This window comes from Lupinus angustifolius, chromosome LG07 (genome assembly GCF_001865875.1).
Source record: "Lupinus angustifolius cultivar Tanjil chromosome LG07, LupAngTanjil_v1.0, whole genome shotgun sequence".
NCBI lineage: Eukaryota > Viridiplantae > Streptophyta > Magnoliopsida > Fabales > Fabaceae > Lupinus > Lupinus angustifolius.
Window position 1 is genome coordinate 7,110,287 of NC_032015.1, and position 23,942 is coordinate 7,134,228.

The 23,942-nt window shown below is 31.0% G+C and overlaps 3 protein-coding genes and 1 long non-coding RNA gene across 8 annotated transcripts; 2 read left to right on the forward strand and 2 right to left on the reverse strand.

The window, feature by feature from the left end:
* On the reverse strand, positions 646-2,228 carry LOC109352781 (putative clathrin assembly protein At1g33340). The gene has a single exon (XM_019594975.1). The coding sequence runs from the start codon at positions 2,046-2,048 to the stop codon at positions 786-788; it is 1,263 nt and encodes a 420-aa protein (XP_019450520.1). The 5' UTR covers positions 2,049-2,228; the 3' UTR covers positions 646-785.
* LOC109352307 lies at positions 5,658-11,529 on the reverse strand. Of its 4 annotated transcripts, none has more exons than XR_002108350.1 (8): positions 11,110-11,524; positions 10,943-11,018; positions 9,739-9,869; positions 9,520-9,590; positions 9,020-9,101; positions 7,132-7,181; positions 6,566-6,628; positions 5,658-5,799 (listed from the first exon to the last, which is right to left on the reverse strand). XR_002108350.1 is itself a non-coding variant. In XM_019594233.1 (7 exons), exons 1-6 carry the CDS (start codon positions 11,446-11,448, stop codon positions 7,161-7,163), a joined length of 720 nt encoding a protein of 239 aa, XP_019449778.1. In that variant the 5' UTR covers positions 11,449-11,526; the 3' UTR covers positions 5,658-5,905; positions 7,132-7,160. The 4 variants fall into 4 exon arrangements, 2 of the variants coding, with proteins under 2 accessions (XP_019449778.1, XP_019449777.1); XR_002108349.1 differs by having other exon boundaries at positions 5,658-5,905; XM_019594233.1 differs by lacking the exon at positions 6,566-6,628 and having other exon boundaries at positions 5,658-5,905; positions 11,110-11,526.
* LOC109352308 lies at positions 5,912-6,679 on the forward strand. The gene is made up of 2 exons (XR_002108351.1): positions 5,912-6,506; positions 6,538-6,679. It is a non-coding gene; the product is annotated as an uncharacterized LOC109352308 (long non-coding RNA).
* On the forward strand, positions 17,856-23,192 carry LOC109352091 (histone-lysine N-methyltransferase ASHH3-like). 2 transcript variants are annotated; one of them, XM_019593902.1, is made up of 8 exons: positions 17,856-17,930; positions 19,243-19,339; positions 19,957-20,086; positions 20,289-20,391; positions 21,310-21,409; positions 21,921-22,270; positions 22,369-22,449; positions 22,591-23,192. In XM_019593902.1, exons 2-8 carry the CDS (start codon positions 19,331-19,333, stop codon positions 22,700-22,702), a joined length of 885 nt encoding a protein of 294 aa, XP_019449447.1. In that variant the 5' UTR covers positions 17,856-17,930; positions 19,243-19,330; the 3' UTR covers positions 22,703-23,192. The 2 variants fall into 2 exon arrangements, 1 of the variants encoding a protein (XP_019449447.1); XR_002108324.1 differs by lacking the exons at positions 17,856-17,930; positions 19,243-19,339; positions 19,957-20,086; positions 20,289-20,391; positions 21,310-21,409 and having other exon boundaries at positions 21,515-21,999; positions 22,072-22,243; positions 22,591-22,604.

A 23,942-nucleotide genomic window follows, 5' to 3' on the forward strand; every position in this document is an offset into this window, starting at 1 on the left:
GGATAACTTTGAAAAAGAAAAATAAGCAAAAAATTAAATAGGACCAACAAAAATACAGTGAAGCTTTGTTCAGTTTGAGTTCAAAGTAGGGAAAAGAAAGGTAGGTAGAAGAGGCCTGTCTTTTGTTTGATATTCATTCTGTGAATGGAGAAATGATTTGGAAGGATAATATTTATGAATCCTATTATTTTTTAATCATTTCCCATATATATTCATCCATTAAAAAATTTTAATCCAAAAAAAACTCTTTAAAATTAAACAAAAGAACAAACATATCTTTATTTATTGAATAAAATCAAAGAAGGGGAGTGATAACAAATGAAACACAACATGGGATATAGATGCCACATGTGTGGTACACAAAAAAATATATAAAATGTTATAATATGGTTAGGAATGTTCAGAATTATTTATATACACCTGAAACTACATAGACACAAATATCATTATCAAATAAGTACTACATAAATAAAGGGGGAAATAAACACTTTAAACCTTTTACATACTGAAATTTAAAGAAAAAAATAAGAACTCATCTCTCCAATATTGGAGATGATTTATGTTATACTAATAGGCTTTCTCTTATAAATAATCTTAAAAAAATGAAACAAAGTTGAAAACAGCCTATTCTATTTTGTGCTCTTCTTTATGAAGCATGTACAAGATGTATAATAACCATTTACTCTTCTATTAATATGTTATAAAACAGGGAATTATGATTAACAGTAATATTTTGTTTAATACTAAAATTATTGGAGAACTCATCCAACCTTGTTAATTCAGGTTCATACCTTTGTATCAATACTAGATGAAAATGGATTCAAGAATACACTTGCTCTATTGTATTCAATCTCTATATCATTAAGAGCATAAACATCACCATGCTTTTGTTGTTCTGGAAAGACTTGTGATTCTTTTGGAGCTTCATCTTCAAATAAAACCCATACCTTGCTTATTTTAGTCTCTAGTGTCCATGAATAAAGTGTTGGTGAAAAATTTATGTCAATTTTCTCTTCATTCTTTTGGTCTTCTTTTGCTGCTAATACCAACTCTATATCTTTTGATCTTTTGAAGTGGCTTGAAATTTGAGGCAGTTTTGAGATATGTGAAGCTGCAAATTGATTTTGTGGACTACCAAATTGATCCAATGCCATTATATGATCCATGCTGATTATTTGAACAAAAGGGTATTCCAAATTCTTGTTTTCAACTATTTTCTTGCAACTTTCATACAGATCATGAAGCTTTTGGCTCTGCATAGAAGCTTTCTTGAGTATTTCACAAGCTAGGCCTTTGGCTGATGCTGTTAAATCAAAGTACATGTTGACAAGAGCTGCAATGCCTTCAGAAAATGTCATGTAAACTTGGAAGCTTTCTCTTAAGGTATTGCTCATAGCAGCTTGAGCTAGATTATGATCTGAGTGCAAAATATCATGTGTTGGAGAACATTCTAACACCCTATCAATAAGTACTTGGCATTTAGGCAATGTTCTAAATACCATATCAATGGATTTCTCATCATATCTCAGGAATTCTAACCCTTTGGACATAACAGGTTCAAGTTTCCCTGCTTGGTTGATGAGCCAATTCATCCTTTCTTCAAGATATGCTGCATATTTGTGTAGGAAACTAAGTGAAGGGTCAGAATCATTCTTTGTGAAACACCTTATACTGATTTGTAGATGGCCTGAGACATGTGCTTTGCATAGTTCTTTCTCAAATGACCTATTTCCTCCTCGAAGAAGCCGATGAATCAAGACAAGGGTCTTGAGGGCCACAAGATAGTCCTTAGTTTTTCCTAGACGCCGCGAAATCCTTTCAGCCAGAAAAGGGATTGAGCCCGGATAATTTGATACTAGGAAAAGGATTTCGTGCATGTATTTATCATCAATGGTGCCATTATCATGGCCCGTGGCGCGAAGGACCGCAATCTCTATGCTCGAAAGGCCATCATGTTGGTGGTGGTAAATCATGGCCTTGCCAATTGAGGCATGATCTTTAACAGAGCCAAGAGCTAAACGAAGTTTGCCTTGTATATCAACACCCATTTTTCTTCTTGAATGAAAAAATAAACACAAGAACTTCAATATGATAGAAGAATTATGGAAAAGTTTGATGTGTTAAGGTAATTAGTAGCAGGACATATATAAAGGTGGTTGTGTTAGTGAGAAGATCAATGGCCTTAAAAAATTGGAAAATGAGTTTTGTAGTTATACCACTAAATTTGATGCATACTTTCATCTACACTTGTTGGGAGGGGTAACCACGAACTCCGAAAGAGATTAGTTCCTTACCCAAAAAGGTAAAAGATATCATTGATAATACCAAAAAAGAATCAACACGTAGATGTCACTCACATATGCCTATAGTAATGTACTTTTCTTCCTCAAAATATGAAATACTTTGATATTCATCTGAGTTCACCTTAGCATATAATATCTATATGGAATGTCTCAAACAATAATTAAAAAAACAACTATTTTCCATTGAATAGAGAATTATAATGTGGGCAATAACATTCATCATATATAAAATAGCTTCTAGATTGTTTTACGTGATAGCTTAGCATCCTACAAAGTACAAACCAACAACAATGTAATATCCTATAGTAAAAAGGCTATAATATAATCCACATGCAAAGTCAGCGAGTATAATCATAAAGCTTTCTTTTTATTTGGTCCTTATGAAGTGACAGAAATGCAAGATTAATGACAATGCCAAATTCAGTGTCCTAAATTGTTCTTTTCCTTTAACCTTGACCATGTTATTGCTGTGAATTGAAGAGATTGATGTAAAATGGCAACTTGGTTAAAACCATGCACCAAATTTTCGGAATAACATGTTGGAGTTGAATACTTGCATATTCAAGAATATATCCTTACAAGATTGGTTTGGTCTTAGTTATCTAAAGAAATTAATGTAGCTATTATTTATAGATAAGCCTCCGAGTAGTTAAATATGTAGCCATTTTACTTAAGAATTTAAATCATCCGATACTAAAGAGTCCAATACTATATGAAATTGTGACATATGCGGAAAGATAATTTAAAACGCTTACATCAAAGGTAAACATCATGTTTTCATTTCTTTTCTTTATGACCAAGTTCATTCCTATGATATCATAACATACATGTAGAATAATAAAGTTTTGCCTTAGAAAACATTCAAGTTTTGGTGTGTTGTGGAGAGTGTGAGTGCAAAGACTTTTATGTCATTTTAAAAGAGTCAACGAGGGAAAAAGTGAAAGATGGTGGAAGGTTAGAAAGAACCTTATTCTCTAAGAATATGATTCTGAAGCATCTAACTCTATAAGATATAAAATAATTTGACTTTGGAAATGTTTATTCTCATCCACAGGTTCTCCATTTATCATGCAACTTTCATTTAGCTTTTGGTAGGGAAGTTGAGAAGCCCCACCCACTGACACAAGATCCAAAAGACAAAAGTTTCTTGGCATATTCTATTATCAAGAAGTCTATGATGTCTCAAATCATATCTCAAATATTATTTTCTACTAATGATAACATGTTATGTCAATTAAAAAATTTAATTTTTTTCTATTTTTGTTTTATTACCATTGATGTGAGATAAAATTTGAGACATATTTTTCACCAAAGATACTTATTCTCCTATTATACCAATAATAATCCAAAGAAAAAGTATCAGCCTTAAAGGTGCTGTAGTGAGGTCAGGTGAGAATTTTTCAATATGAACCAAAATCAGATACAAAACATGACAAAAGAGAGAAATTAATGACAGTCATAGACTCATAGGAGCTCCCTGTTGATGAATAATTGCTGATAAGAGAAACTGAGTGGACAAGACCACTACTATTAAAAACTACCATAAATAGCACAATACTTTACACAATTATACTGGTCATACAGAATATTTCTTGGTGCACATATGGCACATAAACACATCATATCACATTAATGATAGTATTTAACTATCTATCCAGAAAAAAAGAGTACAATTAATAGTAATAATAATAAGATGATAAAAACATAGAAGTATATATTACCAGGATTCGTTACGGGAAAATAATAATGGACTTGTCTATTTTTTAATTGCACAACTCTTTGAAAAATAATTATTTTTAACTCCTCCTATTGGTTCAATCCAAAATCTTGGTAGTTGAATAGCCTTTTTTATATCTTTACTCAAATGTTATGAAAAATTGTTTATTTATTTTTTGTTTATATAAGTCTACAAGTGAGAGGGAATCATAGTGTTAATTGTTCCTTGGTTCCCAGTTTTGGACCGTATGAATCAGTAAACAAACCAATTTTAAATAATTTCTTAAAAAAATAACTGAACTATAGAACCAAACCACAAATTTTTAATTTAATCCGGTTTAATTCTATCAATTTGGGGGTTTATTCTAGAGCCACTTGACTTAAGCCCCTGCTCATAATCTCTTAATATTTTATTTTTTATCGTCTAAATCCCATTGCAGTTTCATATATTAGACTATTTGGACCCAAATTAGATTCCCTCGAAACATGTGCCTGAGAAAGGTCAAAGTGCATTTGGAATATTTGAATTTGAAGACTAATACCAAATCTTACAATAGTGTAATTTTGATGTACTAACAGTGTAAATAATTATGAACAATTAGTGTATCATCTACTCTTTATTTGGATTAATTTTTGTGAAAAGCTAAACATAATTAAAAATGAATGGTAGATAATGGAATGACAATATAAAAAAAGTTATACTGTCAATCAATGTATATATCGTTTTTTCATCTTGTAAATAGGTGTGTATTTTAATTGTACATTAAACCATCCAATCACATATCATATATGTGCTGTTGGCGTCTGGGAATATCCAGGATTTGGTCCTTGTGAAAGACTCGTCGTGTCATTTTCCTACTTGATGCAATTCTCATCTAGTACAGTAAGTAGTATTATTGGGAGGACAAAAATCTACTCTCCCAAAATATATCTCAAACCAATGACAATAAAAGTAAAATAGAAAAAGTAATTAATATTTAATTTTTTAACAAACATGTCATGTTTTTATTAATTTGATACATAACTTAAAATATAAGTTGAGATAAAAGATCATTGTCCTTACAGAATTATGTAAGAAGGATCCTCTCCATTAATGGAGAGACAAATACTTATTTTTACTTGTGTTTTTTAATGGTTAATGGTAAAAATGTTATTTCATCATATGTAGAAGGATAAAAATGTCTTACCATATTATTTTTTCCCTTACTTTTGTAGTATTTGTCTCTCCATTAATGGAATGGATCACAACTTGGATTGTGTTGCAATTTGTGTGGCATCAACTTCAGAGCTGAAAAGGTACTACTACTAATAGTGCCACCCAATCTTGTTGCATATTAAATTCAAGATTCGTCTTTCAATGTGCCTAGAGCCTATTACTGTACGAGAATGTGAAGCTCTTTAATTATTATTTTTTCATGAACTGGCAATTTATCTTTGCATAAGCTGCACATTTATTCTTAATACCACTACAAAATAAATAAATCTCAAAGCATTTAAATCTTTTTAACAACACCAATCATTGTGAAATTAGTAAAAATCACATTTGGAGTCCACGCATTCATGGTTAACAGTGTGAAGAGAATATATATCCAAGGAATATGGTTACATGTCCATTTCATATCCAATACTATATTGCTGTTGTAAAGTCTCATGTAAGTGGATGCCATTGAGTGTTTGAAGAATATGATCAGAATCATGAATTACAACAATTTGATTGGTGATAATCTTGTGGTAGAAACAATTAATGAATCAAATGTAGGAAGCCAGTAAGGTACATATGCTGCACAAAAAAAAGACTAATTACTTGATAAATACAACATATGTTTATAAAATCTACAAAGATTTCCAATTCTGCACCATATATTTCAGGTTGCCAACTTGATGTTCTGCATAAACAAGTAAAAGTAAAAAAACAAGTACACAACCAGAAAATCTTTAATTTGGTAGATGTCTTTGTTTAAATGATCTACAAGGAACTGCATCTTGTATTTTAGTTTGCCATCTTGATGTTACTTCAGCGGCTTTATGATATTTTACTTGCTAAGTTTTGGAGAATGAATTCGTCTCTAAACCAACAACTTTACAGAATGAGTTCTTCTCCACAATCCAAAAATCCCGGTTGCCAATGTCACCACGCCCCGTGATTACCTAACCCATACAAGTTGTGATTTTAAGGGCTCGGGTGGGATCAGGCTGAGCAAAGATTCGGCCCTACTTGCCCGATTGCCAAGCCTACCGTAAATTCTCCCCATTCCCCCTAACTAGCTTCAGTATTCTACGCTTTCAACCTCAATTCTTAAATGAAGAGAATACTACCTCTGGTCTTTTTTATACAACCTTTAAGTGAATATGGTTAATTTCATTAAATGTGCCAATAAATAGATGTATTTTTTTTACAAAATCACCCTTCATTATTATGACTCACTCATTTTCTCCTTCCACTACATGCTAATTAATGAGGGTATTATGATAACAAAGTCAACTAATGTACTTAGAAATTTAGAAAGGGTCACACAAGATTCCTATAAAAGGACCTGAGGTAGTACCTTGTTATAGTTCATTGAATTATCCTCTGCAAATAAATGAACCCCATGCTGCAAATGAGGGCTCTGAACAGCAAAATACAAAATGCAAAAGTAAAATTAGTTTTGATCAGAAGTTAAAATTGTAGAGTAAAATCTACCAGTTCTTTTGAACTAAATATCAATATAAGGTAAGTTTGTGAAGGGCATGAAGTAGTTTGCTTTCTATGAATTCTTGTAGTAAATCCCGCTTTGAGTTTTCATCAGACAGTAGTGCTAATACAAAGTAAAACCAGAGTGTATGAAAAGGACATAACTAAATAATAATGCAGCCGTGAAGCCCTCAATTGCATCAAGTTTCTATGCTTGCAATCTCTAAAACTTGATAATTCACAAATATAGTAAAACTTCTTAACAACCTCTTATCAAGAGAATACCTTTTAAAAGACCAATGGATAAAGTCTTAATTTTCGATTATTTGACCAATTTCCATGCATAATGTATGTATTCTCTTCTTTATTCAATATTATAATTTTATACCCCTCAAACTTGTAGATGTGAATGTGTGCAGGAGATAGATTAAATTGTACCTGCATATGGCAGGAAAATTTGAGAGATTCTACTTCAGAGGCTTCATACCCTGTTCATGCTCAGAAAAGCAGATTTCAGTTACTTTTTGTTAGATTAAACAAATAAATATAGATCTTTCTCAGGAAGCTGAGAACACCATTATAGAAAAGGCAAGCGTTGCAGAAAGACTCTTATGTCTTATCTAATGTAGCTTAATGACTGATATTATAGAAAAAGGAAGCATACAAGCTGATTTTATTTTGGCTTAAATGCACTTTTAGTTCCTTATGTTTCTCTGTTTCGTGAATTTAGTCCTTGTTGGGAACTAAATCTCACATAGTTTGCCTCGTTATTTTAAGTGTGGTTTAAATACATGTGGGTTTCTCCTCCTATCACCAATTAGTTTTGAGATGGAACCTTAACAAGGTATGAGAGCCAGGGCCCAACTTCTTTCATGTTATCATAGAGGGGGCATGCTAGGAAGTAAGTCCCACAAAGCCTGCCTAATTCTTTTAGGCATGGTTTAAATACTTGTGTCACTTCTCTCATTGGCAATTATTAATTATTTTGAGATGGAACCTTAATAGTCCCCATACTATATTTTCGGCGATGTCCCTCAAGTTTCTCTATTTAGCAATTTTGGTCCATCTGCCCTAAAAAAAACTTACGGTGCTGATGTGGCAAACGGGTGGACACATGACATTCAACTAAAAGATTAGTTGGATTTTCTTTTAAAATGTGGAACTAAAAAATATTAGAATTATATTTAAATATTACTTTAGTGCTGTTTCTATTTAAAAAATCCCACCTAAGCTTTGCAGATGTCCTGTTATTTGCCACATCAGCACCATTAGTTACTTTTTGGACGGAGTGACCAATATTGCCAAATAGAGAAAGTTGGAGGACCAAAATCACCAAACAATGAAACTTATGGGACTAAAAGTGCATTTAAGCCTTTTTATTTATACAATCTTATTCGGTGGATAAGTTTATTTACTATTGCACACAACTATAACAACCATGTGATGCGAATGTGAAAAGGATCGTTTCCTACTATGAAACCTGCCTCCACCCAAATGCAAGAACAGTCTACAGTCTTCTTAAGGAACCTAAAAATGTATTAACATAAAGCCTTGTGGAGACCAACTGAAGAAGAAGAATATTCAGCATCTGACATATCAAACTAGTTATTACTAATTACACACCCAGCCATATTTAAACAACAACCAAGCCTTTATTTCATACATATTTAAATGTGTCTCCAAAAATCCCTTAAGCGAAGAGTCTCTACCTTAATGTTGCATAAGCCTCTCTCAGGCTAATAATAAGATTTTCAATAATTTCAAAATTATAATGGCAGACATATCTAGCTAAAACTAATTCCTCCTCCTACCAAAAACAATCAATAACCCAATAAATATTCTTGAATACAAGATTTTGAATTTAAGTGGCCTCTTGAACATATGTAAATGAAAATGGTCAATACACCATATAATTGTACAAGTAATCGCAACCATAAAACCACAGTCTGCTAGTTTCAGCCAAAAACTTCTACATGTAAAACAAGAAACTGCTGCACATAAAAGAGGGCATCTGGTGTTCACCAAGAATCCCAACCTAGTTAAAGATTTTGCTTCACATATGTAGTTAGAGATTTTGTGCCTCGAGAATGCAACTATCCATATTCCTAACCTAGTTAAATTGTAGGAAGGAGATTGTAATTGTAAAGACTTAAACATCTCATGTTAGAAACAGTTTAGCATGCATGTATTAGTTTTAATCTATAATAACAGAACATGATAGCAAGAGGTCCTATCTTTAAATTGCATTTTATTATTAATTATATAAAACATGATGTCATGAGATAAACTACTGCCATTATTCCAAAAAATACATCAGAAGGTATACCTTTGAGGCCCTCAAATCATTTACTTCCTTTCTAAGTGAATCATCTGATAGGATTAGTCGAGACAGTGCTCCAGTACTTAACCTGCAATACATTTAGTGCACACCAAAACAATTTAAGAAATATTCAAATAAATGTAATAGGGAAAGCCATTGATTAAACAGTCATTTATATATCAAAAAGTAAATTATATCACATTAGACTAATGTAAGGGGACAATTGCTTGATGGTACAATGAGAAGAGAGAAAGGTGAAACTACCATGTATTTCCTTTATCAATTTTCATACCAAGAACCAAATTTATATTGAATTTGAGGGGAGACATTAGTAGGTAAAATCCATTATCCATGTCGATGTAGGTGAACATATTTTTTCATCCATAAGAGATCTTATAAATCATACAATAACAAATCTTGAATGTCATAGTGACTAAAGAAGCTTCACATGCTCAGTAGTAACACAGACAAAATAGAAAAGAAAAGACTAAAAGCATATAAAGTACCCAATATATTTTGCAGCTTCTGAGATGGATCCCTCAACTGCAAAAATGAGATCCAATAGAGCTTGCATTCCCTGTTGGATAGGACAATAAGTATATGTAGTTAAGTTACATTTAGGTTTTGGATTCTGTAGAATGATTATCATGACCCTGTGAGAGGATGGAAAAGGAAGAAAAATAAAATGTGAGGGCCAGAGGGACATGCTGTGCATATGAACATACCAATGCAAATTTTGGGTTTTTCGGTCCAATTTGTGAACCAATCTCTGACCCTCTAACGGTTGACTTGGGAGGGAGTATCTGAAGAAGCTCTCTAGGTGGTGAGTAAGCATCGAGATCCACTGTTTTCCTGACTACCTCAAGAAAAGAACATGCTATATATCAGCAAAGCAGTACTTACTATAAGTAAAAGGGACAATCTATCTCAGTGTAATTATTTTCTGCACAGGTATGGGTGACCAAAAACCCCTTCCCCTAACACATTACTGTATACAGTCCAAGATTCATAACAAGAAAGGGGAAGTAACTCTTCACTTATTTCAGTTGCTTATTATTAGTGAAGATATACTGATATAAGACTAATGAGCTACAAGCTTGTTGGCAAACACAGAAACCAAGCAACAACATAATCACTAGACCACTTTGACATTCCCATGTTACGACATGTGGTTACTTGGTTGAGTTTGGTTAACTCCATTGGGTAGTTTTGTTCGATTGGTTCACAGGTTAGTTACAGGCTGGGTTAGGAAGTTTTTGTAGGCAGCACTTTTGGTTATTATAGTTAGCTTAATTACCTAAAACTCCCAAACATAATAGTTTTCTCCCTACAAGCTCATGATGTAATGTGCAAACAACAACTTGTATGGTGGCCACTCAGGAACCCACAACCTACCCTATTTTTTAAATTTTACCTATATAAGTCTGACCTATTTAGCTTAGACTTCTTAAAATACACATTTAACTATGCAAGCCAGGTCTTACTCTTTTGAAGAAACCAATTTAGTCAACCGGACTTGGGTGTTCCTCGATGCAATGGTAAGGTTGTTGTAATGTACATAGATGTCATCGATTCAAAACCTTACCGTTTTTTCCACTTGCAGAAGTAAGACTTTACATTGACCCTTCATATGATAACAAATTCATAGAATTTACCAAGGTTTTAAATAGTGGTTGCAATTGTGATTTCGGAAACCCAAAACATTGGCCTTCCAAACAATTGCCAGCAAATGCAGCTGGTACGGCCACATTTGTGGCCATTTTGGCGACTTTAAAACCTTAAGCTATCATATGGTAGCGGTCACAGATTTAAAACCTTGACATTTACATAATTTACTAATTATTAGCATATGTCCACACCCTACTATACTTAACATTGCTCTCTCACTCGGGGAAAATGGGAACAAGAAGTGAAGAATGATGAAAGTACCTTTGAGAGCAATAAGAGCACGAAGTCTCTTTACAGCGGAATCGCGATTCATGTGTTGGGAGCGATCCTCAGAAGCCTAACATAACAGTTAATTAGTTACTTAAGAACGAGATGAGATATTGAATACGAGAAATAGAAAAGAGAGATATGAGATGAGATGAAGTAACCTGAGCAATTATACCGGTGGGAAGATGCTTCAGGCGTACGGCGGATTCACGCTTATTGCGGTGCTGGCCACCTGCTCCGGAGGACTTCAAGAAATCCATCTCGCACTGCCGTACAAGTTCTTCGTCCGTTAATTCAAGAAACTCTTTGGCTTTCACAGAATCGCCGTTGTTACTTGTATTGGCGGCGGCGGCGGCGGTGGTGTAGTTTATTATTGGATGGTGTATCTTGAGTGGTGAAAATGGATGATGATGAAAACGAATAACATGTTTTGATTGTGAATTAAATGTGAGAGGAAGCATGAAACTTGGTTTCCATTTCCAAATCATTTTGTGAGCCATTGTTGATTCTTCACTCACTTCCTTCTCTAAACTGTTCAATTATCATGGTTTTTGTTGTGATGGGTTGAACCAGTTTGGGCCGATTTACCGGTTCGACACTGGTCGGAATTATCCAATTATAATAAAAATATTTCAAAATTCACTCTAACAAACCCAACTTCTTTACCAACAATGATTGTTGTTTCAAGTGGTACATGATTGATTCCCCTTAATCAAGTTTTGGGTTCAAGTCTTCTGAATGAAAAAAATACTCGTTGGGAGAGTTAGCTCTACATACTTGTGGATGTTCTCGGCTCAGACATAATTGCCTATAGTGTGAGGATACTTGTAGAAAACCAAAAAAACTCTAACTTCTTTTACGCTAATCAACAAGATATTAGTCTAAATTGTAGAATGACCAAAAGGTCAATGAATTAATTCATTAAATACCCTAAAAAAATTTGTTTAATGCCCAAAAGGTGAAGTATGTTCATTTCAAAGTTCAAACCATGGATAAAATATAAGATGTCACATATTGGATTGAGGTTTTAATCGGGAAAACCAAAATTATAAAGATTGTTTGCTGACATGGTTAATCTTATAGGGTATAGTGTATTATTCGAAGTTTCTTAACTCAAGATAAAATTGTTTTTCTTGGTGGTGGATAATATCATTCAATAATAAAGAATGCGATATGTAGAATAGTATGATAATAACAGGATTTTATATCATATTGCAAAAATTCATAGAGAAATTTCTTAAGGAGGATAAAAATGAAGATTTCCTATCTCATTGGTGTATTTAATGGTGTTTCAAACCAATCAAAATGTATCATTTAATTGAACAAAAAGTTATAAAAAAATATTTTATATTATTTTGTAGAATACTATTTGATAAGGACATGAGGACAGTAACTTTATGGGATAGAGAATTATAGTCCAAAAATGTCCACATTATGTATAAGGAGTAAGTACATTTACACTATGTTTGGTTGTATAGAAAACAAGAGGAAAGAAAAGTGGTGAAAATTTTCATTTTCCACCATTTAGTTCCAAAATTAAACAGGGAGAAAGGAAAAAATATGTATGGGTCCCACAAAAAACTTTTCCTCTCTAAGTTGGGAAGGAAAGAAAACCATCAAAAATTTCAAATTTGTCATTCATCATTAATTGAAAAAACAATAATCTAGGTGGAAATAAATACAATGTAGTAAATTTCTTTGTTTATATTCATTTTTATGTGAAATTAGTTAATTTTATTTTATTTTTGTTGCTTTTGAGCTCACAAATAACTAGTAATTATGTATGTTAAAAGATAAAGTGAAAAGAAAAAAGAAATATCATTACTTAAAATTATCAACAAAGTAACAAATAATAAATAAATTAGAAAGACAAAACACAAATATGTAGAGTGAAATGATCAAAAATATAAAAGTGATTGTCGAATATCAGTTATATTTTCTTCTAGACACACTATTATGAAAAAGATGTATATAAAATGTTGATGATTTTCTTTGAATTTTATAAACAAATATTGTTATTGAACTTAGATTATATGTTACTTAAAAAATATTAATTAATATTATTAAAAATAATTTATTTAGTTATGTAATTTAAAAATTAGATATCTACATAATTATATAGATATAATGAGGGCACTTATGTCATTTTCAATACATTATATATAAATGTGTTTTTCTTTCCTCTCAATTTCCTTCCATTTTCAATAATATCAAACATAAAATTATCATCTCATTTTCTATTATTTTTCTTTTCTTCCACCTTATTTCGTTCTACTTTCATTCCAAAACCAAACCTAACCTTAACTTATTGTTAGGCAAGGATCAAATAAACTAGTCAAAGGACAAGGTTGACTACATGACAAATTTCATGTCCAATTACATTGTAAAGAACCATATTTTATACCCCTGAACTTCTTCCTTTCATATGGGCTTCTCCAAAATACTAAGCATCGGTATCTGCTAGAATCGTAGGATTTGATAGCTACTTGTACAACAAAAGAGACCTTGAAAATAGCTTAAGGCTTCCCTAGTGAGTCCTCATTATATTACTATCAACACTTATGATCATAGGTAAAGTTTTCACTATATAAAAATGATAGTACAATAAATCATCTTATAATGATGAGGACAAAGAGTAATATTTTTTATGCCCTATTTTTTTCTCACATTTATGTTCTCACACAAAAATTTCCATCTAAAGTAAAAACATTCACTAATTATTTGTATATCTAAAGTAAAAACTAATGTTTGTTTAGGCATGTAAAGTGACAATTCTTCAAGATGAATAAAAATGCTTGGCAGTGGTAAAGAAAACATGTTGGATGCATGAAGAAAAGGTGGCTTGCATTTATACAACTATTTGGATAGAAAAAAATTGTAGGGGCAGAGTTTCTCTCCAATGATTAAGCAATTAGGAAATATTTCTTAGCCACAAAATCATTCAAAGAAATATATGAAAGAATTAGAGCCACATATCTTAACAGTTTTCACATTAGTTCAAATTCAAAAAGTTATTGATCACTAAATAAAATTGTTAAGGGTGTTCAATTTCTATAAAGACTGAATAAGTCTAGACAATGTTAAAACTTGGTGCTTATAAGTGACTTGGGAAGTATATCTATAGGATTCTCATATGTATGATCATGTCATGACAATAATTATTCTTATCAAATGAATAATACTTTAATTATCACAAATTATTGTAAAAAATATCATATATTAGATCAAGTTAGTTGACCCAACCTCATAGCCAAATAGTTTCCTTGACATTCTCCCTTGCTGAAATATTTTCTACTCTAGTCTTAGATAATGTAGTAATAGAATGATGTGTAGCTTCCGACTTATAGCACTAGTATAGAGACTAAATATGTAATGAAAAATAGATCTTCTTCTATTTATCTATATTTATATTTATACTTATACTATATATAAAGTCAAAATATGATGTAATATCCACTATGAAATAATTTTTACTTTCTCTTTCGCCCTTAACATTATTTAATTTTTACAAAAAACATATAACCTTAGATAACCACCACCAACATATTAATTAACCATATCTCCCACCTTAAAGTGAATATTATCATAAATTAAAAAATTATAATATAAAGTATACAAAATACAACAAATACATTCTAATTATAAAAAATGAAATATATAAAAATTGAATACATAGTACTAACATGCAATATTGACGGCAAACACAAAATGCCTATGCACACTGGTCATTATAACCATCATAATCCAAAATAACATAGACTACGAAGTAAATATATTTCAACAATTTCAAAATGTGAAATCACATAGAGATTAGTTATGAAATATATATTTTATTTGATTAAATATATTTAAATTTTGTAATTTCGACATCAATATTTTCATTTTTTTAATTGATGATATTTATTATTTTAATTTTAATATATGTTGCACACCCTGCCTCTACATCCTAGAATCGTTACTGTTCATAATTGATGCTAAATGGCAAAAAACAAGCAAGGTCACAAGTCAACTGACTTGCGCCTAGCGCATCTTGCTCATGTGAAGCATCAGGCGAGACAAAGAGGTTACGTGCAGTGCAGCGCCTAGCGCATCTTGCTCATGTGAAGCATCAGGCGAGACAAAGAGGTTACGTGCAGTGCATTGCCTCTATGCCCAACGCAAGCACAAAAAACTCACAATGTTAAAAGTGAATCGAAAAAGCAAAAGAGGAATCCAATTTTTAGTTCCAATTAATTTATTTGTCAAATTTAAGATTTTAGGATATTTTATGCTAAAAACGAGATGTAAAGGTGATGAAGTATCAATGATATAGTTTATATAAGTTCATAGATGAGGTAGTACTTCTCCATAAATTATAATTTTCTGTATATTTCTTTATCTTAGTTTTGTATGAAAATGCTTAACTTGGTTATTCCCCTGTTAGGATTGATTGTAATATTCATTTGACATAACGTAGTAAAGTTCATTTATGTATATTTGAAGCATTGATTTCTATGAATTACTTTGTAATGCTTAATGCTTATTTTGTGAATGACAATTTGATAAAAATGTTTTTAGAAATGAATTAATGAATTGTATTTTAGTGAGATTCTCATTTCATTTGAGAGAGAAAAATATCTAAATAAAATATTACTTTATTTTCATCATTATAAGAGGATTTGAAATACTCTTTACACATTAAAACTTCGCTCGTAATAACTTGGGAAATTTTTTCTAGATAAATCTTATGTGGTAGTTTTTCTTACTACATTTTTTGTTTTTCTGTAGTTCCTAGTTAATAAGATCTCGTGCTTTCGGAAGCGCTCATATCCTAACAGGTTTTTGTTTATATTGAATTTATGAGTTTTTTATAAACTAATGTTATTTGGATGAAAAGCTTAGTTTATAAAAAAAATGTATAACCCAACAAAAATAAGCAAAATCTCATATCTTAAAAACGCTGGTTTTTTCCTTGGTTCATAATATCATGTATTATAGATGATAAATATAAATATAAACTAAAAATATAATTTATATTAAACATGTGGATGCTAAGAGTATAGATATTATGAAATTAATCACTTTTGTTAGGATATTAAGATTTTGATTAAAAACTAAAGGTAAAATTATGATTTTTCTATTTTTTTAAATGACATAAAAAAGTAAATTGCAACTCTTCAAAGAACTTCCATATCCTCTCTAAAAAATCTCCTAGGCACTAAATATAAGTAAATATTAAATAAAAAAGTAAATTGTTTTAGGGAACTGCTGGTGATGCATCTACCATATTCTGCGGGTGTCCAATAGTGTAGCTAATTTCTCGGTGAAGGCTTTACATGATAGCAGTATGTTGATTTTTTTTTGATCAGGTTCTTGAATTTCTCAAGAATGTAATTATGCATTAAGTTAGAAGTTATACATCTATGCACTTTCACTATTTATATTTATATATTATTAATGAGTGAGAATCCACCTGGTCTAAGAATAAGTTTTTTAAAGTTACTCTATATTCTAGCCACTAATTCTAGGAAAATCCAATAATTTTATTATTAAATATCTAAACCGTTAGATGTTTATAGAATTGAAATATAATTAATTATGACACAATAACAATATAAGAAACTCTTATACTTTTGGAATATACATCTTTTTCTTTTTTGTGTATAAATAGAAAAAAAAATAACATTTAAATCTTTCTTTTTGGTGCATGTATTATAATCATTTAAATTTGTATCCAAAAAAAATAATCGAAGTCCCCATTGAAAACATGTATTACATTGGTTAAGAATTATAAAGTTTTAATAGATTCTTATATAAATTAAAAGTTAAAATATTTGATTTTTTTCATTTTTTTAAGACGAACAATCACATATGGAAAAAATACTCTTTTTATATAAAAAAATTTAAAACTACTTTTTTAAATATTTTTGACATCCTCAAGTCAAAAGAAACGGTTTTATTTTCTTACAAGTCACTATAAAAATTTAATGAATTTTGTCAACAAAATTAAATGAATTTTGTGAACAAAATTAAATATGGCAATGTTTAATGCTATTTTATATTGAAAAGTGCTGAGTTGTGATTTGTGTATTTTTTCTTTCAAAATACTCTAAGATGAGAGTATTCATATTCATACCACTCGGAAAGAGAAAGAGGAAATCAATCCAAAATTCCAAAAAAAAATTGAAATTGTTTAAATTATGATGGACTGATTCTTATAAATTGATTAGTTCGGTTTATTTTTAGTTCCAACATACTAACTAATATATATACCCAAAAAGTGAAGATTATTCAAGTTATTAACTTAATTAACATTTTTCTTCTTCTTAAAATTATAGTGATGTTTTATTTTTCTTTTTGTTTTATTTTTCTTTTTGTTTTATTTTTAGTTCAGAGAATATTATTAATATTCAATTAAATGTTTCTATATATAAGATTTCATATTGGAGTAGGCTTATTAATTTTTAATATAATTTGACATTATAAAAATATACTAAACTTATTATTTTAAAATAACATGTTTTCATGTTAATTTGAAACTTTAAAAATGTATTAGATTTATTTTTATTATAAAAAAGAACAAAGTGAACTAAAATTACATATAATTTTTTTGGAACAAAATCATTTTAATATTTTTATGTAAATCAATTAAACCCAAACAAACTACATATTTTTTTATGTTTGTATCATATGACTTTTTACATAAAAATCCATTCAAAATACTCATAATTCAAGTACCTTTCAAGTTAAAAAGGCCAGTTTAAAAAAAACAAAAAAAAAACCCATAAACTAAAATCAAATGATAATCACCAAAGATGAGAGGAAAAAATAATTAAACTCAATATCTTTGTTAAGAAAAATACTTATTTTTTACTATTTTTATTTTTGCTGAAATTGACTATTAGTCTATTACCATATACCAAGTCCAAACTATTCATCTTCATCCTTTTTTCATTTCCATTCTCAACACAACAACGTTGCTTAGTTTTTTTTGCTCCTCCAGGTTCTCTCTCCCATTTTTGTATTTACTACCACATTCCCATTTTACCCCTCTCTATGTTCTTGTTCTGTTTCAACACTCCCTTTCTATATTCTAGCTTATTCCATTCCAACCCTTTTCTGATTATCAACTTTCTTCACTCTTTCCACTTGCATTCACCATAATCTTTCATGGGTTTTACTCAAAATTGTATCTTTATCTTTTATTTTTTTGTACTAATTCTGTGTCTTTTTTTTAAGGAACTATAGTTCTTTTACTGGTTTTTTTTTCTCACACTGTTGTTTTGTGTTCTGTGGAAAAAAATCAAGAGGAAATGGAAGATTTATTCAATCTTTGAATTTATTGTTGTTATCATGCTGTAGAATTTATATAAAAAAATTGCTCACATTTCCCCCGTGATTTTTAATTTTCAGATTTGTGTTTCCTACTTTCCCTTTAATTTTCTTTTCTTCCATGTTGGTTTTATTTTATATTTTGTTGGAAAAGTGGTGTATATTTTATATTCTAAAGATAAAGATATTCATTACAATAGAATAATTATCTTTTGGAATTTAAAATGATGATATTCGGGAAATTGTGGAAATGATCCTTTTTCATTTTTAAATTCTCTTGATTTAAATTTCTGTAAATTTATCCTTTGGTACTATATAGACAGTTGTTTCTTCTTTCCAAATTGTAAAATTGATTTACAGAAAAGAGTGGTTATAAGCATTTCACAAGTTGGCAGTTAAAGTAGTTTTATTATTTACTGTCATCATGAATCCTAATTATTTATTGTGAGACCAAGAAATGTTTATTGATAATTATAGATGATGTGAACATAATTTCTCTCAATTAAAAAGAAAATGGGACTAGGACATTATAGGATCATTAGGCATCTGCTTTACATGTTTTGTAGGTTTTGATAGATTAGTTCTATATATATGTCTCCTAAATTTCATTTGCATTTATTGTTCATTGAAATTTGCATTTTGGGTTAATTTTCCTCTTCAACTTCTTTATCCTGACATTTTTTGACAATCTAAAAGGAACAAGTAATAAACCATCTTTATACTTCTCAGTCTCTCTGATTTATGTCTGTTTTTGCACAAACATGTGTAAGATTAATCTATTTATGCGCATGTCTGACCGAGGATGCTAATTTTGATTTATTGATTTTGGCACCTCAACAAATAACTTTGAAAGCTGACAAATTGTTCTTCATGTTGTAGGTTTACTTTACATAGCTGACAAATTGTTTTGTATGTTGTACGACAATTATGCTTTTGAAGGAATAAGTAACTCTTGTATTGAATTTTGTGCTATTGATTTTCAGTATCCAATTTGTGGTTTGAACTTGTATTGAGAAACTGAGATTCAAGCTGCTCACATAGGAATAACCAGTATCAGATTACCTGCCAGCAATGAAAGAGGTGGTTTGGTGTTGTAATACCTTTACTTAATCTTCTTCTCGAGTTCTTTAAAATCTTGTTTTGTAATTATATCTGGATTGGGATCTCTGCCAGTGAGTTTATTTATACTGTGCTATACACTTGGCAAAGTGCTTAAAAGTTAGTTTACAATAATTTATTTATTACTTGTTGCATGTATATATATTTCTCTCTAAGTTCTACTATCGGTGAAAGAGGATGACTTTTTCTTATGCTTTTAACCCTTTCTGTCTTTTTTCAGAACTAAGAATTATAGCATACACATGTGAATTGTTACACTTTCCCAAGAATTGTAGCATAATTCTCTTGTGCAAATTGTTTATAACTGAAGTTATAAAGCAATTCCTACTACTTTTGCTTTCCTCTTGCTGTTTATATCTCTTTAATCGATCTTTCCAAGTTTTGATGCCCTTTTATTAAACAATGTATTTGTGTTTAATTTGGTTTTCTATAAATTCTTTTTTGAAATTATGTTATGTTGTGGTAGCAGTCTTTTATCGTACTTATGACAATTTCAATGAAGCCATACTCAACGTGCATTTATCTTTTTAAATTGCTTCTGGGCTGTTGAGTGAATTCCATGCTTTTCTGTTTAACAGAATTCTGAGCAGACTCGTATCGGATCTGCATTTGGCAAGTTGGTGAAGCAACTTGGGGAACCTGTTGACTTTGAATTGCCAAAGTGGTTTACTAAGTCGAAGCCAATGCAATATACCTATATAAAGCGCAGTATCCTTCTTTATAAATGTTGTTCTGAACTATTTATGATAACAGTATATCTCTCATGCAGCCTTTGCTTTATGAATATCTTTGTGCATATTGACCCAGCTAATATGCAATTGTCAGTTGTTAACACGTTGTAATTTCCTTATTTGTTCTGAAGTATTTGATCTTTAGACAATTTTCTTTTGTTGTTTCTTAAAAATTTAAGATATATATCTCTCAAAGAGACGGTTTGAAGACAATGGAATATTCTGTTCCTGCACTCCTTCACCAGAATCTTCTAGTGTATGTGGTATAGACTGCCACTGTGGGTAAGTATTCCACGTACACATGTTTTTTATGTCTTATGCTCATTTCTTGTACCTGCCTATTCTATTGTAAATAATGTCCCTGCGTGACTGAATCTAGCATTGCCCATTATAAATTTTATCTTCAGCAGCGAACCATAAATAATATTAACTCTGCCTATTCTTTTGTGTCTGAACTATGAACGTTTGTTTCAATAGGCTGTTGTAAGAGAGAAGAAAAGAAAAGAAAAGAAAGGAAGACGAAGAGAAACACAGAGAGAGAGAGAAACATAGTATATGTGAAAGAGAGAAATCAACTCTCTGAAATCTTATTGAGGAAAGTTAGTTACAAGTTAAAGGGGTAGAGATATTTGTAGTGAGAATTCATGAGATAGCTTGGACAGCAAGCTATCTATTCTCTAACTAACTAACTTTCTACCTTATTACACCTTGTACTATTCTCTAATAGCTATAATGTGGTGTATTATGTTGGGATTGCTAAAGTATATGGCAGTTTTGATGTTCTTATAATGTCATCATCGTTTTGATCTGTACTGCTATAATTATTATTCTCGTTTTTAACCCGAATCCTGCGAATATTTCATATTCCTCAAACTCCATAAAACCAGAGAAAAGGGCCAGTTTAGATTTTAGAATATTCAGTTCCATTTTATAAGATAAGATACCATGCAATCTTTGCACCCTGGCTGAAGGGTTATTCCCTTGGGCTGTCATGCTAGTGGACAGCCAAAGTGGTGGTTAGCCCTGGTAAAAAGTTTTCAAAATTAAAATTCATAGTTTTTAGACTCTGCTGGTGCACGTAGTGTAGACTTTGGTTTCTCTAGCACAGTCTCTATTTTTTATCGTAAATTACGGATGCAAGCATGTCAGCATAAATCTGCATTCATGTTAATTTGTTCATTATGTGACTTGTCCCTGTAGGGTGATTCTGTCTAGTTGTTCTTCAAGCTGTAAATGTGGGAACTCTTGTATGAACAAACCATTTCAGCATCGCCCTGTAAAAAAGACGAAATTGGTTCAGGTATAAGCTCTTCGGCTCAGGATTTGTTTTTATTACTATTTATATTATACTATAGTATAACACACACACACATATATTATAAATTTCTTGCAGCATTTTGTGTTATTCCTGTATTTTCCATTCCTTAAAAAATCAGGCTTCTTTAGAGGCTTGTGAATTTCATTTAGCTTAATATTTTCTTGTTTTTGCTGGTACGTTTGTGCTGAACATTTCTTAGAAGTCCTTATTGTATTCTTTTTATTTATTTTAAAGACACTATTTTTTTTAAAAATAAACTAATAAAACTATATGGTTATAGAGAGGTACATGAAAAGTATAAGAAATGGCAATCATATTCCTTTCTTAATTCACTTTCCTCATTTCCCTCCCTTTTTATCTCCACTTCATCCACCTCACTAGTCCATATCTCTGCTCATTTTGTAGATAGGTTATTTGAATTCATATATTTACTTGCTTTTGTGTCATATTATATACACACTTAACACATTGAGTTTTAACTTATTGTTTCTAGACTGAAAAATGTGGTTATGGAATTGTGGCTGATGAAGATATCAAGCTAGGGGATTTTGTTATCGAATATGTTGGAGAAGGTGATAATCAATCCTACATATATATTAATTTATTCTTTCAAAACATGCTTATGGATTTTACCTTTGTACCAGTAATTGACGATAGAGCATGCGAAGAAAGGCTTTGGGACATGAAACATCGCGAGGAAACAAACTTTTACTTGTGCGAAATCAATCGAAATATGGTGATTGATGCAACAAATAAGGGAAATAAATCAAGATATATCAATCATAGTTGCTGCCCCAATACTGAGATGCAGAAATGGTTGAGTGCTGATTGTTTTTTGTTCATGTAGTTTTATAGTAATATTAGGCACATTTTATCCATCATTTGAATAGATTACTTAGGTACTTCATCTAACATGTGCCTTTTCTTCTTTTTATCTTTAGGATAACTGATGGTGAAACAAGACTTGGCATATTTGCAACTCATGACATACAAAAGGGCGAGCCTTTGACTTATGATTATCGGTATGAACACTAGCCCATTTCTTTGATTATGCTTAGTTGCACGATCTCTCTTCTGTGCTCTTACTCTACGAAGTTTTGGTATCCCCAGAATGATGTTATATAACTCTATGGTGGTGGTGGTGTACTGTAACTATATTGCAGGTTTGTTCCGTTTGGTGCAGATCAAGATTGCCACTGTGGTGCTGTTGGATGTGGGCGCAAGCTGGGCGTCAAACCTGGCAAGCCTAAAATGTCTTCAGATGCTCCATTATGATTAGTTGCATCTCAGGTGGCTTCATCTTCTCTTAAAAAATAGCTATTCTCTTCAGAATAGTTATATGTCTTTATGACTGATTAGTATATAAACTCCTGAACCAAACTGAATTTTATCGTCTTTCTATTATTTGCAAACCTTTACTATGACCTAATGCTTTGAACTGGTTCATATACTTTGTTGTTCTTCATTTGATTTGCTATATAAGAAACACAGATACTTTGTATGTTCTACTATTATATTGTTTTCATCATTTTTCCTGTTGGTATTTGATAAGGCATGTGTTACTATGCCTTCATTATTGGTGTAGGTTTTATGCTGAAAAATATATTTTCATATCCAATTGCTATGATTTTGTATTTTTTTAACTTAATTATAATTTAGGCTATTGTCTAGTGTAAATATCAGTTTAGATTACTGTAGTGACTCATAAATTGTAATAAATCAGAGGTAGCTAGCTTAGCTTGTATTTGCTTCAATTTGTAAAATACTTATGGCAAAAGAAATAATAATATTATTACGGCGAACAAGCTTAACAATTTTTTGCCAAAGATGGAAAAGTGAAATGCTATTCTTAAAATTTGTGGTGGTAACAGCTACTTCATTCAGTAAAGTAGGAAGAATTGGTAATGGGTCTCATTAGGCACTGTGTTCCAATTTGGTGCTTTAGTTACATTCAAAGTTGAATATGTTCACTGAAGAAGAACCGCGACTATAGTGGTTTTTTAAAAAAAAATGCAAGGTGCGTGGAATATAATTACATTAACAAATTGTCTGAAACATTTGTGGAAGGCTTCTAAATTCTTAAGACAGACTAAAATATGTTTTAAATCGATAAAAGTCATGAATCATGTAAATCTGCTAGAGCTGCATAAGCATTCTGTGTGAGGAGGGGCTGGCTGCACCTCCATGAAGGAAAATCTTTTCAAATCATTTTAATATCAAATATAAAAATATTTATAATGTATAAAATCTATGAACATATTTCTGGTGCTAGCCCTGATTTTAAAGAGGCTGATTGGTGACCTAATGGTCACACATTTTTGTTGCGAAAACCTCTTCGCTCTTTGGGGTACCTTTGTGTAAATTAGCCTTTCCCAGACCCCACAACAGTGGGGGGAACCTCATGCTAGTTCTTTATATAGTAATAGTAACATAGTAATTCAGTAAACTTCAATAATTGTATTTCTAATATTGTTGGATACGATACACGTAACTTCACTGTTTACCATAATGCAAC